The following is a 16,081-nucleotide window of genomic DNA, read 5'->3' on the forward strand; positions in this document are numbered from 1 at the left end:
ATGAGACTGTTGATAGTAGTGCATTAAAAAGATTTGCACCATCACAATTTCTAAACAGCCCCACATCATTATGCTCAATCAGATTTGAGCCATTTCACTGGTAGTCTCTATACAAATACTTGTTATTGTCCTGTAGCATCGTGTGTTTGACATTTTGAGGTGGATTATAGGCTGCTCTATATTTGTCTATTATACCAGGGAACTCTGTCGGGGTCTCGACGTACTTTCTAGAGTTAAAATACTAGAATGCACAAGGTGCGATTTTCAAAATGTGGTTGTGCATCAGCAGTTTCTCTTATGTCAGTCACTAATAGTCAGTCAATTAGCTTGTGTCCGCTAATTAAATTAGCTGTCAGCTATCTGAACTGAACATGTTTCATGAGCTGAAATCAAAAGATCCCAGAAATGTTCCATACGCACAATAGCGCATTTCTTTCAAATTTTACGCTCAAATGTGTTTACATCCCTGTTAGTGAACATTTCTCCTTTACCAAGATAATCCATCCACCTGACAGCTGTGGCATATCAAGAAGCTGATTAAACAGCATGATGTTACACAGGTGCACCCTGTGTTGGGGACAATAGAAGGCCACTCTAAAATGTGCAGTGTTGTGTCACAACACAATGCCAAAGATGGCTCAAGTTTTGAGGGAGCGTGTAATTGGCATGCTGACTGCAGGAATGTCCACCAGAGCTGTTGCCATAGAATTGAATGTTAAGTTCTCTATCATAAGCCGACTCCAATGTCATTTTAGAGAATTTGTTAAGTCCAACCGGCCTCACAACCGCAGACCACATATTTGGCGTTGTGTGGGGGCGAGTAGTTTGCTGATGTCAACGTTGTGAACAGAGTGCCCCATGGTGCAGATTATGACATGCCTTGTCTCTGTTGCTTCATTCCATGATCCTTGCCTGGGGTTCCAACACTTTCATGGTTGAGCTGATTTCAGTCTCCTCGTGGTATTATGATGGGATGGACTATAGTGGAATGGAAGTGTGGATACAGATGTAATCCTGTCTGTCATTCAACAGTATGAAAGTCTTATTTTTCCACTGTGTTCTTGGTGATTTGTTAGAATGTCAGAATGACCACTTCACGATCAGAGTTATTGTAACACAAGGTACATCCATTCTTCAGTACAGCCATGCTGTGTACTGAGATCTAGCAGCCAGATTCACTTGGAAATGGGATGTCCATCCGTGTCCCGAGGACGTCGGGAGATGCCTTCAAAACCCTGCTAGGGCATTTTGGATGGAGATGGTGGATGGGCGTAAGCCACAAGCCGTGTGTTGAATCCCAGTGCTAGACAGTCGTTTTACATTTTATTTGTTTTAACCCTATCCCAAACGTTAACCTTGTTAATTCTACATCTGTCATTCTGAAATCAAGTTTAAGAGGTAGTGTATATGTGCACTATTTATATGCTTCCCGTTCTTGAGTTTCATTTTTGTGTCTTTTATTTTCGGTTTTGTACACCAGCATCAAACAGCTGAAAATACAATATTTTCGGTTATTAAAAATATATTTCACAGCAGTTTAAATGGTACAATGATTCTCTACACTATACGGTGAGTCGTTTTTTTGTTTTAACCCTATCGCCAAAGCTTAAACTCTTAACTTAACCGTTCAGAATGAGAGCCCGCAGCGGTGCATCCCCAGATGCAGCTGCTCCAGTAGGAGAAACCCAGGGTGTCCAAAACACTTAGACCTTTTACGTTTGGCGCAACTTCTACATTTTACATTTGGAGAAACAGTTGCAGTGCAGTGATTTAAGCAAAGGTTGAAGGCTCTTGTAGTGTATGACTGAGGTCAAACCACTCACTGACTCACACTAAACACGATCAAAACAGGATTGGGCTCCGCTGGGGAAGAACGGACTAATTACATTGAACTTGCCAAGTGATATTTCATAGAAGTCGTAGTTTGGCAAGGATGGAGAGCGGAATGATTCACTGAACAACTCCTCTGTCATCAAACGTATGTGTTTACTAGAAATGTGGCCTGTCATAGAGGACAAATTGAACAGGGTACTATTATTAATCTGATTAGAAAAATCTGCCGTTGTCTCCTTGAGCAAGGCACTTAACCCTAATTGGTGTTGTAAATCGCCCTCGATAAGAGCGTCTGCTAAATGACAGAAATGTCAAATGACCTCATTCGGCTGCTAGGTGAACAGTCTACTCTGGCGAATGGTCCTCGTTTTAATAGTTAGCTCAAAGCTGAATCAATGTTGCATACAAGATCACATCATGATGGTATTCTACATAACATAACTGAGTATAATAGCGTATTATAGTTTTACTATAAGACAAAAAACACCACCTCATTTCTTATGAGATTTCAGGATGATTGTGACTTGTTGCATTTTTCTCTCATGTGGCCAGACTTTAACAACGTGCTCCAATAGGCTAAATATGTGCTTTGACTGAACACAGGCACGCTACAGTTTGCTAACCCATCTGCGTGAACATTTTCCCACTGTCCATAATTGTAAACCACACTGTAGGCTACTTCAGAACAACGCTGTGTAACTCCAGAAGAGCTAGATGTTTCTCCTCATGAAACTGATTTGAGATCCAATAGTTGGCATGCAGACGCTGCATGGATGTTTCACCGGTAAAACTTGAAGAATTATTATTCCCGAGCGAAAGTGAGAAATGTGCAGGGAGGGTACCACAAAAATGTGTGCGTAAATCCGCCCCACATGCGCAGAACGTGATTTGGATCTTCAGCTCTGGGGGAGAAGGGATATAGGCGGGGACGGGGCGGTTAGCTACGGATTCGCAGGCTCGGCCTATTCGCAAACCTGTTGCACCAGATCTGCTCCCATCCCCTGCACATGTCGCCAAATCCACCTTCAACCCCCCCTTTTGCTGTCTGGCTCTTTGGCCCAGGTGGAGGGGGTTGAGGCAGGTAAACAACCTATGAACAATAGGCTACTTCTATTGTTCTATAGTTCTCTGCCCCCCTCCTCCTCACCCTTCCAGGTTTGACCTGCCACCTGCACGCTCGCCCAGAGAACCAAAATGTTGCCACAATAAAAACAGTTCAGGGGGTTGAGTACCTGACTAGAAGGTGTTTGCTGTAAATGCTGCACACTTGTATTGAGTATTGCCAGTCCTGTCTGGAATCAGGGTTCCTTGAAAAACCTGAAGCCACAAGTTGTAACTTTCCAAGCTTTTTTGACCACCCCTTTTTTTTCTCTTCTGCATGTTTGCTTGGGGTGTGTGGGTGTGTGTGTGTGTGTGTGTGTTCTCTATGAATGTGGCATTGATCAGTGTCATGACAAACCTGTGGTTCTTGGTTACCTCCACACTGTTTGGTAGCAACCAGAGATGTCCGGGTTGTGTGCACTGAGTGAAACTCACTTAAGTAAACTATTGAGTAGCAGGGGATGTTTGTCTGGTGTGAAGTCTATCGCTGGTATTGTGTTTGATGGCTGCTCTGTGATGGTTTTAGTGGGGCACTGCTGGATAAGAAGCCCTGTCCTCATCGCCCCTCCAATAGCTGCTGAAGAGACAGACCACTTTAGTTGTTATAGGTTGATTGGTGGTAAGGCAGAGGAATGAGGGACAGAGAGAAATGAAGACCACAGGAAATTGGGAAACAGGTAGAGGTGGGGAAGAATGGAGAGAGAACAAAGGAAGAAAATTCCAAATAGTAAGAAATGGGGCAATACATGAGTTGGTGTATCAGAAACGAAACTATTTTTGTTTGTTTCTCTTTCTCTTGGCCCACTCAATCTGGCAGTGCCTGGGCTTGATATGATCACACTAAAGCCGTGATTCATTATAGTATATGAACACCCGTATGCCTATTCTCTTCCTGCCTGCTCAAATAAGGACTCACAGACCACATGTATATCGGGAGGAATAATCCACTAATATCAGATTCATTCCATCTATTGTACCTGAACTCCTGCACCAAACTCCCACCACCAGGGGGCAATGGCTCCACCACTTGTTGAGTGAATTAGTCCCCTTGGAAAGTGTTGGCTGGTATGCCTTCCCCAGAGCTCTAATTAAACACTAGCCTTTTCCTGTAATGCTGATGTGGAGGGCATGTTCAGTTCAGTCCGAACTGTAAGCCCCAGAGCTCTGTTTGTTCCTGGCAGGGAGGTACCGCAGAAGAATAGAGGCTAACGCTATGGCTGAGGTGACTCACTCCTCCCTGACTCTCTGTGTGTGGGGAGGATAGTAAAGTGTGAGAGGGTAGTATTAAGTAAGTGTGTGTGAATACACATTTGTTTGTCAGACCTTTTATTAGAGCTGACTGGGCGTTTGGGCCCGGCTGGTTGAGTGATTTTGTGTTTGTTGCGTTCACGGGCCACCCACGGGTGATGGCCCAGACAGAGGGGTGGCTCATCCTCCGGTATCACCACACGGCGTGACTAACACTGAGATGCACCGCGTTGTCTTCCCTGTGTCTGGATGATCGCACGAAAGAAAGACTATTTTCCTGTATACACAGACATTCGAGACATTCGCATACAATCAATCATGACTTTCTGCACTGAAAATGTACACTGGGGCAGTGGTGTGTTTTATAGTCCATCTCCTCCAGACGGTCTGTATCCTGGTTCATATTCCAGCAAACAGACATTTAGTAAATATTATTATTCAGTCTTATCTGAATAATCATTCACACCATCCTCCCTTCTGGCAAACTGCTCTCTCTTTTTCACAAGTAATCCAGTCATCACCCAAATCAACATGTAGTGAGATTTTCCCCCTGGGCTGTTATTTACCATTTGATTCCTTGCCCGGAGGTGTGAATCCTCGCCACTAGTTGGGTTAGTTTGTGGAGTGGACTCTTCTTGTGGAGTGATGTATGCCAGACTGTCAGAGACCTCTTGGTCTGTATAACATGATCGGTTTTACCTCAGAGTAAACAGTCCTGATGACCACATTCCCAACCATGGTGCCAGTCCTCATGTAGTTTAGCAACAATAACCCATCTGGGCTCTCTCACTTCTGTCACCAAACACACATACACACACACACACACACACACACACACACACACACACTTTCTCACTCTCACACATGCTTAGTTGCATATGTCCTGTTTCACACCTCAGTATTGACACAGGAGGGTGAATTCGAGCCTTCACATTGGTTTAATTTGTTTGCTACACACACACAGACAGACTGGCTAAATGACTAGCAAGGTTTTACATCCCTTCTACCACATAGCACCTCAGCACATTATCCAGTCCATCACATAGTCAACACCTTGGATTCTGCAGTCCATTTGCGCAGCAGTTATATGGGTATGTAGCAACATATGCAGGGTTTAATGGCTTGCCACAGCTGTTTTCACGTCTCTAATCTCGTCTCAGTTCACTTTTATTCAAATGGGGCATGAATGTGTCTGGCAGGAAAAGGGAAGCAAGCTTGTCTTTTACTTTAAAACTCTGTTTCAGAATGACCTGAGTTTAGTTTCTCACTTCTTTCTACTGTTAAACTGGGTGCAGATGTAATTGCCCCCTTTTTTAAAGGGGTACTTTAGGATTTTGTCAGTGAAGCTCTTTATCTACTTCCCCGGAGTCTGATGAACTTGTGGATACCATTTTAATGTCTCTGTGCAGTTTGAAGGAAGTTGATTAGCGCAATGACTGGAAGTCTGTAGTATCTACAAGCATTCTGGGTAATAACGAACGAAACACCCTTCATTTAAATCCACCCCACCCCCAGACACTATACTTCTGCCCTCAATACACAGGGTCTAGTGCAGACCGTGCGTGCGCATGTGTGTGATATAACGAGGTGAATGAGTGCGCCCCTCTTATTGATATTCTAATTGATCTTCCCCATCCCCTGCTGATCAGAGCCTGGTAACAGCTCTCTGTCGTTAGCTAAAGCAGACAACAAACACTGATGCACTTTACACCTTTCACACCAGAAAGCCAGGGGACAAAGAAGTGCTCCATATTTACTCACTCAATGAGATGTGATATTTATTACATGATGGTTCACTGTAGTTATAGGTTGTGTTTGAACTAGATTCTATAGGTGGAAATGTACAACTGCTGTTTTCAAGGAAATGACTTAATTTTCTGAAGTAGAATTTGTCTAAGCCTACTTTTTGACATGATTCATCAGTATGAGCGCAGAAGGCATTTCTCTATTTTGTTTTAGTTTTTAAAAGCATTTAAACACATGAAGCAAGTTTCTCTCTTAGTTAGGGCTGCTCAATTGATCTAATTTTAATCGAAATTGCAATATTGTAAGAGGCTGCATTTAAAAAATAAATATTATGCCATGAATGTAACATTAAATGTAATAAGGGTCTCCAGGGAAACTCTGACCAACACTTTGGGTTCCTTCCCTTTCACAACAACGTCTACTGTACCTGGCTTTTTCATTAGTTGTCATGACAAACAACACCAACCATAGAAATGGAACACTCATTTTATTTCTATGATTCTTACTGTTTTGATTTAAATCGGAAGTAAAATCGCAATCATAATATTGGGTTCAAAAATTGCAATTAGATTATTTGCCCATATTGTTGGACTATAACTTGTTCTCTGATGCGATAGCCACAGATCTCTCATCAGATCTGTGAGTGAATCAGCAGATATCCCTATTCTCTCTCTCTCTCCACTGGACACTACCTTAGCATGGTGTGTGTTTAGTCTCTGGCAGATGACTGCCTTGTTCAAACCTGAACTTTTAGAGATCGTTGTTCTGTAATACTGTATGCACATGATGCGTAACTTTTCCATTCACTTTAACAGCAAACCTCACTACATGGAATTCTCCTAGCACTATTGTGTGTGTGTGTGTGTGTGTGTGTGTGTGTGTGTGTGTGCTTTTTGTTGGTGATTCACACACACACACGGGCTTCTTCGCCTGTATAGCCCTTCAAGAAGAGTCTGATTCCTCCAACAGTAACACCCCTAAACGGTGGGAGGGGTTCGGAGCGCTTGCTCCTCCCATTACCAAGGAGTATTTATACCGCCCCCTCCCCAACTCCACCTCAGACCAAAGTTTAGAATGAGAGAGCGGTAGTGTGTGGAGTGAATTTGTTCTACTCTCTGAAAGATATTTAGAAGAATTAAAAACTCTTTCATATGGATTAATGAAGACTCACTGGATATTGCAGAAACCTTGTTGGATTTTTTACTCAACGCTATGGTGGCTTACGATGAACTGGGTAGCTTGGTGCCTATCAAACGGACTCTACAAGCTATAGACTGTCAGAACCGAGGCAACAAAGACTCAGAGGTGAGATACTAGATCAATCACTGCTTCTCCCAGTATGTTCTTTCTGCTGGCTTTGTCATTTGGTATCAGTTGGATAGGAACTTGTTCTCTGCTGTGATAGCCACTGATCTCTTATCAGATCTGACTGAGTCAGCACCTTGCCCTGTTCTTTCTGCTATCAAATCAAACAATGTGTCCCATGCTTCGTAAACAACAGCTTCGTCACAAGCGTATTTGTCACATACTTCATGTCTCACCTGAACACTGCACCTTAGTAAGGTGTGTGTTTAGTCTCTGGCAGAACCTTGTTCAATTCAAACTTTTAGAGATATTTGTTCCATGATACTGTCGGACTGAAGATAACTTCAACCTGTTGAGCAGAGGTCATAAAACGATCCATCCCCTTAGATTCACACAAAAGCCAGCAAAGCTATCTACCCAGACAGGTAATGTATCCTAGCCCTGGGGGACGAGTAGTACCTCAACAGCACTGTAACAGCAGGGGACAAATAGCCATACAGAGATCAGCACCATGTTTGCGACTTCTCATCAAATTCTTAATTCCAATAACATTCTAACTTGGAATGTGTGTGGTTTGAAGTTGGAACTTAATGCCAACATTATTGCACATTTTTAGTTTGCCAGTTGGGATCCCCCCTCCTTTTCTCAGAGCCATGGGGCAGTGAGTGCCCGGGCTCTCAGGTGTGAGTGTTCACACAGCAGGCTGGGAGCTTTCCTCACACACAATTACAGGGAGGGGAGGTAGAACCCAGGTGTGCCTCTTCTTCTCTGACTCACACAAAGCCACTGGTCAGTAGCAGCCTTTCTCACTTCTCTAGTCTCCTTCCTTCCCCCATTCAAGGTTTTTGTGGTTAGATTTCGGAAGGGGTTTCAGGGGGAAGCCAGCGGCTACATTGTCAGTAAATCAGAAAAGGAGAAGTTGAGTTCTTCAATGAAGTGAGTAGTCGCATTTCTCAACAGATGTCCATGATTGTGACACCCATTTTTAAACCTAAGTCACTCCACAGTTACTCTTTGATGAGCTCTTTTGTTGGAATCCAGGGTAAACAGTGGTGTTCCACTCCCTCAGAGCCCTGCTATCAGCTATGCTGTAATCAGTGAGAGAGCTGCAGGAGCAGGGAGGGACAGCCAAGCCAGCAGGGATTAACATGTGGTGTTACATCAAAGGGAGGCCAGGGGCACAGGAAGGTGCTTTTGTGGGGGCTGGCTGAAAAAGTAGATACATTTAGTTGATGAGCCTTTGGCTCTCTGGTTGGAGATAACGAGGTAGAAGGAGAATTGTGTGGGAGGGTTATTAAAATATCACCAGAGGCCAATTTAGGACATTAGGGAAGATTTGAGTGCGTACCCATGGTCCCTCAATCTGTGTTGGTGGGGGGGGGGTTGTTCCAAAGATGGTACAGAACGATACAGTCCAGCAGCACAAACCCCGGATATGTCTGGCTTCCTGAAGGGAGCGAGACTGGACAGTATTCCAGGGAGTTCCCTGTAGTCAAACTGCCTGGAATAGGACTAGTTTCTATCAGTCTGAATGTTGCGGTGTCCAGCTGATAGTAACACTGGGTGGGCGTACAAAGAACAGCACTTGTGGCCTTTGTTATTCCAGGGCCGGTCCCCAAATGACAGGAAAGGCACAATGGGCAAAAACACGTTTCCAAAGTTTACATTGAAAGACCCCATGATTTCCAAAGCAAATTCACCCTCTCTCTGTTTCCATTGTCCATTGGGGTTTACAGCAGAACTAGTTGGTCACAGTGTGGCCGTTATGGTCCTCTCTCCACTCAGTAATGAGGCCCGTTAAAATAAAGTCTAAAGAGGTTTAAACCAGGCCTGTGTTTTAGGATTGGGATTCCTTTCTGACCGCACCATTTCTGGACCACCGTCAGAGCGGTTCGGATGTGGTCAGCGTTGGTCCTCTCGGTTTATTGGCTCTGTGGTTTAGATAAGTTCCTGGACTGTCTGGTGGTCCTGGTCAAAGACCCCGACCACATTTGGACCATGACCCTAGCTGGCCGCAGCCACTGTGGCTTTCACGCCAGACTCTGGGGTGGATCTGTTCTGCAGCTGTGGTCTGCTTCTGGGGCCAGGAGGAGCCTGAATGGCTCTCTGTTTCGCTGAGCCAAGGCAAAACTCCATTCATCCTGAGTCAGGAAAAGGCTCAGAGAGTTTAAGAGCTTGGGGGTTCCAATAGACATGCAGCATAGATTTCATAACACAGATTTTTTATTCACAAAACATGTCTAATTGCCTGATATTTATGGTTGTTTTTGAAGAGGTCTCTGTCTATGAATTCATTATCTCAGATCTGCAGTGTGATGTTTGTTGTTTTTGGCAGCGGGCCAGTGCATTAGCAGGGGAGTGTTGCGCTCTCCCTGCTTCAGGGCTCAGTACAGGGGGGTGAAGCGGGATTACCTGGCACAGGTGTGGTGCTTCTCTCACGCGACGAGGGCTCCAGGGCCTGTTCCAACTCGCACCCACAACCTCCCCCCTGTGACTCCTAAAAAAGACTGAGACTTCCAGTATTCTGGTGCCTGTTTAAGACGAGGCCTGTTAGTTCCTCTGTCTCTCACTGGTGGTCTTCCGTCCAGAGTCACACATCAGTTTTACTGTGGCTGTCCAAACACAGTACCGTCCTGTCCCATACCTCACTGAACTCTGGGAGACGGGAGTTAAACGATGAGGCCTTTTGTCTTCCCATGTTTGAGTGACTGAACAGTCCCAGACTCACGGCCCGTTTGCTGTAGTCAGGCCGTAATGCTGAGGTGTTGTGTGTGTGTGTGACAGAGTAAGTGTGTGTAGTGTGAGTGTGTTGGACAGCTGAGAGCAGGGGTGCATTCCTGGCATGTCTCCAGGCCCCTTCTCTGGTCGGCGCCTCTGGGCTGCAGTCTGAAAGAGGGTCTTTGTGCTCCCCCAGCCTGCCCTGGGCTCCTCAGTCCTCACATGATGGAGGCAACAGCTGCTGGGGCTGCTGCTTCTTCCTGCCCGCTGTCTCTATGGCCTGACCCCAGCGCCAAACCCCTCCTCCCTGGTAACAGTTTCCCGACCAAGTCCCTTGTGGAGGTAGTGTCATCAATAGGGAATTATGGCTGGCATCATGAGGGCCATGTGATATCAGTCATGGGGAAGCTTCTAGCTGTTTCCTGGTGAGGCTTCTGCTAAAAGAGTTGGAATTCAGATGGTTGGGTTTATGGTAAATGATAAAGGAAGTTGAGGATCCGAAGCCTAATCTGTGTTTTCTCCCGTCTCTCTCTTCACTCCAGGAACCCAGCAACAAACGTGTCCGTCCTCTCGGCAGGGTGAGCTCGCTGGCTAACCTCATCTCCCCCGTGAGGAATGGGGCCGTCCGGCGCTTCGGCCAGACCATCCAGTCCATGTCCTTCCGGGGCGATGGCAATGGTGGCAAGACGCCGGGCGTGCCCCAGAAGCCATGCAGTAAGGCGGCGGCGCCCACGCCGCCCAAGAGACGCAACAGCACGCTGTGGTCGGAGACATTAGACGTCCACCAGAAGGGCACCTTCTCCACCAAGGAGATCAAGAGACAGGAGGTGAGAGTCAACACCGTCACCATAGACTTCTCAAATCTCTCTTCACACAAATCCCAATAGAGAAAGAATGGGAACTCGGCTGCAACAATAGATGGTGTGATTAGCTTAGAACAGTGTGAGGTGAGAGACTGAACCACATACCTGGTGTCTAGTTCGGCTGGCCCTGCTAAAGTGCTCCAGATGACTGAGTGCGCTCCAGGTCACAAAGCCAGACGCCACGGTATTCAACCTAGCCTGGGACAGAGTTATTAAAGCCAGAGGGCTGGGCGCTTTTCCTGTTCTCTTCTCCCCTCTTTCGCTCTGTTTTTCTCTTTTGATTCTCATACAAGAGTTCAGACTGTTTGTTTTGAAAGCCCCCTCGGTATTTGTGCTGCGTGAGCTAAGTGGGGTTAGAAGCGGTCAGGGCCCAGTCTGTCACCAGTCTGTTACAGAGCTGGTGTCTAACGTCACTAATGTACCCCTGGCCTGGCAGACCTCTCAACCAACTGTCAGAATAATCTCAAACCATAAACAACACAGAGAGACAGAGAGTAATTGAGAGAGAAGGGACCCAAGAATTTGGCAACTCATTTGGCATTGATTTGTCCTCTTACTTTAATATGTACTCAGTAATTTGGTGTCCTCTTTAGTTTGATGCGGTTTAATATGTACTGTGTTTTAATTTGGCGTGACATCCTGTTCCATGGTGTTTTAAATATGTCTTTCATCTCCTTCCCCCTCAGGCCATATTTGAGTTGACTCGCGGAGAACAGGACCTGATTGAGGACCTCCAGCTCGCACGCAAGGTTCGTACTTTATTTCAAACCCTCCAAGAGTACATACCAGGCAAACAGATTAAATCTGACTAGTTGGCAGCTCTCCTCTACCCATTAGCTATAAAAAGAAAAGATTCCATTTCTATCTGACTAAAACCTTTCCTCCAGAGCTATACTTAGCCTCCCCCTCTCTTTCTAAATAAACTGTTAGCCGTTGAATGACCGCTTGGCTCTATTTTCTGTCTCCTCCAGGCGTACCACGACCCCATGCTGAAGCTGAGTATCATGTCGGAAGAGGAGCTGACCCATATCTTCGGGGACCTGGATGCCTACATCCCCCTCCACGAGGACCTGCTGGCCCAGCTGGCCAGAGCCACCGGCCCCGACGGCACTGTGGGACAGATAGGACAAATCGTTGTTAGCTGGGTATGTACCAGGGCCTGTGCCCACTCAATTTTGGCCTCTCTCTATCTTTCTCTACCTGTGTAAGTGTTTATCTAGCAGGGACCAACGAGTTGAAGATGTCATAAAGATGCCCCTTTATGACATGACATCTGTATGTTTATCTAGCAGTGAATGGCCAAAGTGCTAACGGTACATCTCTCTCCCCACCAGTTGCCAGGGCTGAATGCATACCGAGACTACTGCAGTAACCAGGTGGCGGCCAAGGCCCTGTTGGACCAGAAGAAACAGGACCGGAGGGTGCAGGACTTCCTGCAGCGCTGCCTGGAGTCTCCCTTCAGCAGGAAGCTGGACCTGTGGAGCTTCCTGGACATCCCCCGCTCCCGCCTGTTCAAATACCCCCTCCTGCTCAAAGAGATCCTCAAACACACGGCACCCGAGCACCCTGACACGCCCCACCTGGAGTTAGCGGTGAGTGGAGACGCCCACAAACACTTATGAATACAGCATTCTGAAACATCAAATATGTCATTGTATCCTATCAGTTTGTGACTATAACAGTGTGTGTTTGTCTCCAGATCACCATCATCCAGGGTGTGTTGTCTGACATCAACATGAAGAAGNGGCGTGCCCCAGAAGCCATGCAGTAAGGCGGCGGCGCCCACGCCGCCCAAGAGACGCAACAGCACGCTGTGGTCGGAGACATTAGACGTCCACCAGAAGGGCACCTTCTCCACCAAGGAGATCAAGAGACAGGAGGTGAGAGTCAACACCGTCACCATAGACTTCTCAAATCTCTCTTCACACAAATCCCAATAGAGAAAGAATGGGAACTCGGCTGCAACAATAGATGGTTTGATTAGATTAGAACGGTGTGAGGTGAGAGACTGAACCACATACCTGATGTCTAGTTCGGCTGGCCCTGCTAAAGTGCTCCAGATGACTGAGTGCGCTCCAGGTCACAAAGCTAGACGCCACGGTATTCAACCTAGCCTGGGACAGAGTTATTAAAGCCAGAGGGCTGGGTGCTTTTCCTGCTCTCCCGCCCCCTGCTTTTGCTCTGTTTTTCTCTTTTGATTCTCATACACGAGTTCAGACTTTTTTGTTTGTTTTGAAAGTCCCCTCGGTATTTGTGCTGAGTGAGCTAAGTGGGGTTAGAAGCGGTCAGGGCCCAGTCTGTCACCAGTCTGTTCCAGAGCTGGTGTCTGACGTCACTAATGTACCCCTGGCCTGGCAGACCTCTCAACCAACTGTCAGAATACTCTCAAACCATAAACAACACAGAGAGAGTAATTGAGAGAGAAGGGACCCAAGAATTTGGCAACTCATTGACCTCAGTAATTTGCCATTGATTTGTCCTCTTACTTTAATATGTCCTCAGTAATTTGGTGTCCTTTTTAGTTTGATGCTGTTTAATATGTCCTCAGTGTTTTAATTTGGCATGACCTCCTGTTCCATGGTGTTTTAAATATGTCTTTCATCTCCTTCGTCCTCAGGCCATATTTGAGTTGACTCGCGGAGAACAGGACCTGATTGAGGACCTCCAGCTCGCACGCAAGGTTCGTACTTTAATTCAAACCCTCCGAGAGTACATATCAGGCAAACAGATTAAATCTGACTAGCTGGCAGCTCTCCTCTAAACATGACCGACCATTACCCATGAGCTATAAAAAGAAATGATTCCATTTCTATCTGACTAAAACCTTTCCTCCAGAGCTCTTCTTAGGTTCCCCTTCTCTTTCTAAATAAATCGTAAGCTGTTGAATGACTGCTTGGCTCTATTTTCTCTCTCCTCCAGGCGTACCACGACCCCATGCTGAAGCTGAGTATCATGTCGGAGGAGGAGCTGACCCATATCTTCGGGGACCTGGATGCCTACATCCCCCTCCACGAGGACCTGCTGGCCCAGCTGGCCAGAGCCACCGGCCCCGATGGCACCGTGGGACAGATAGGACAAATTGTTGTCAGCTGGGTACGTACCAGGGCCTGTGCCCACAAAATTTTGGCCTCTCTCTATCTTTCTCTACCTGTGTAAGTGTTTATCTAGCAGGGACCAACGTGTTGAAGATGTCATAAAGATGCCCCTTTATGACATGACATCTGTATGTTTATCGAGCAGTGAATGGCCAAAGTGCTAACGGTACATCTCTCTCCCCACCAGTTGCCAGGGCTGAATGCATACCGAGACTACTGCAGTAACCAGGTGGCGGCCAAGGCCCTGTTGGACCAGAAGAAACAGGACCGGAGGGTGCAGGACTTCCTGCAGCGCTGCCTGGAGTCTCCCTTCAGCAGGAAGCTGGACCTGTGGAGCTTCCTGGACATCCCCCGCTCCCGCCTGTTCAAATACCCCCTCCTGCTCAAAGAGATCCTCAAACACACGACGCCCGAGCACCCTGACACTCCCCACCTGGAGCTAGCGGTGAGTGGAGAGAGGGAGACGCACACAAACACTTATGAATACAGCTTTCTGAAACATCAAATATATCATTGTATCCTATCAGTTTGTGACTATAACAGTGTGTGTTTGTCTCCAGATCACCATCATCCAGGGTGTGTTGTCTGACATCAACATGAAGAAGGGGGAGTCAGAGAGCCAGTACTACATAGACAAGCTGGAGTATCTGGACGAGAGGCAAAGAGACCCGCGCATCGACCAGTGCAAGAGTCTGTTGTGTCACGGCGAGCTACGCAACAAGAGCGGAACAGTGAGTTTAGAACACACACGCATACACACACATTATAATGCTAAAYTACACACACTCGCACCCCAATCCACCTAAAGCAATGATTCTTCCCTGGCTCCTTCTAACCCTCACGTGCACAAACTTGAGCTCTGCACCCCCAAATAAGGCAGTCGGGGCCAAAACTTGGACCTTTTTTCATTTGAAATGAACCGAATAACACATGAATTACATAACCACATGAGAATCTCTACCAATGATAAATCCGCAGGAAAATAATAATAATCTGTTGGCAGATGAGAATGTGAAAAACTATGCCTGAAATTAAACTAAACATTGGCAATGATCTGATTTTAATATTCTTTTTTTTATCTTCTCTCCTTTCCTTTGTCCTCCCTCCCTCCAGAAGCTGCATGTGTTCCTGTTCACAGAGCTGTTGGTGATGACCCGGTCTGTGACGCGGAACGAGCACCACTGTTTCCAGGTGTACCGGCAGCCAATCCCGGTGCAGGACCTGGTGCTGGAGGACCTGCAGGATGGAGATGTCAAAATGGGTGGCTCCTTCAGAGGAGCATTCAGTAACTCCGACAAAGGTGAGTCCCTGACTCCTCACCTATGACCCCTCCCCTATGATCTTCCATGTCTATCTAGAGGTTAAAGCCTGTAACTGAAACTGATGGTTAATCTAACGTCTTGTTCTCTGTTCATCTCCTCAGCCAAGAACATCTTCCGTGTGCGTTTCCATGACCCGTCTCGGGGCCAGTCCCACACGCTGCAGGTCAACGACGTCTTCCACAAGCAGCAGTGGCTCAACTGCCTGCGCAGCGCCATCTCCGTCCACCAGCCCGCCGACGCCGCCGTCACCACGCCCGCTTCCTCACCGGCAGCCGACGCCCACTCTAAGCGGCGCTCCTCCAAAATCTCCATCATCCACACGGAGGAGGCCGACGAGAACTGCCCTTTGACGCCCGCAGGTGCAACGTCCGCCTCCAGTTCGCTATGCGGGGACGAGACCCCCAGTCCCACCTCAACGTCTCCCTCCTCCCGCTCCTCATCCTCCTCTTCATCACCACTATCCTCCCCGTCGCCCAAACACAAAACCAAAAAGGACAAGCGCTCCCTCAGTGCCTTAGGGAAGAGGAAGGAGACCATGGTGTAATTAGAGGGGAGAAAATGGACTCCTGGGCGAGCGGACAATATGTTTGTACATAAGGGAGGGGGAGCAGAGTGGGGGGGGCTGGGTGTTCCCTCCCGTGGGACTTTTTATTTATGTGTCTGTGTTTTATTATTACAACAGTATTTTGTGTTACTGTCCCCATTGGCAGCTATTTACTTTACTCTTCCATCCCTCCACTGTTTGGTTCTGTCCACAAAGGGGCTAAGTGCATACCATTCAGTATTCTGGAGAGGCCTGCTTGGCTTTCAGTAATTAGAGAGAAGTTGTGCATATTGTCCTGTTTACTGT

At 46.8% G+C, this 16,081-nt stretch overlaps 1 protein-coding gene across 2 annotated transcripts in view; it reads left to right on the plus strand.

The window, feature by feature from the left end:
- The window catches only part of LOC112068892 (neuroepithelial cell-transforming gene 1 protein), a 33,798-nt gene extending 17,723 nt beyond the window's left edge, over positions 1-16,075 (plus strand). Inside the window, exons 1-8 of one of the 2 annotated variants that reach the window (XM_024136115.2) lie at positions 6,988-7,233; positions 10,494-10,778; positions 11,501-11,563; positions 11,786-11,959; positions 12,149-12,406; positions 14,470-14,640; positions 15,023-15,209; positions 15,333-16,075. In XM_024136115.2, the coding sequence (XP_023991883.1) occupies positions 7,141-7,233; positions 10,494-10,778; positions 11,501-11,563; positions 11,786-11,959; positions 12,149-12,406; positions 14,470-14,640; positions 15,023-15,209; positions 15,333-15,775 (1,674 nt within the window). In that variant the 5' untranslated portion in view covers positions 6,988-7,140 and the 3' untranslated portion in view covers positions 15,776-16,075. Of the gene's footprint in view, positions 1-6,987; positions 7,234-10,493; positions 10,779-11,500; positions 11,564-11,785; positions 11,960-12,148; positions 12,407-14,469; positions 14,641-15,022; positions 15,210-15,332 lie in introns of those variants that run through there. The other variant, XM_024136113.1, reaches the window with a different exon arrangement.
- The last annotated feature ends 6 nt before the right edge of the window (positions 16,076-16,081 follow it).

Source organism: Salvelinus sp. IW2-2015, unplaced genomic scaffold (genome assembly GCF_002910315.2).
Source record: "Salvelinus sp. IW2-2015 unplaced genomic scaffold, ASM291031v2 Un_scaffold785, whole genome shotgun sequence".
Classification (NCBI taxonomy): domain Eukaryota; kingdom Metazoa; phylum Chordata; class Actinopteri; order Salmoniformes; family Salmonidae; genus Salvelinus; species Salvelinus sp. IW2-2015.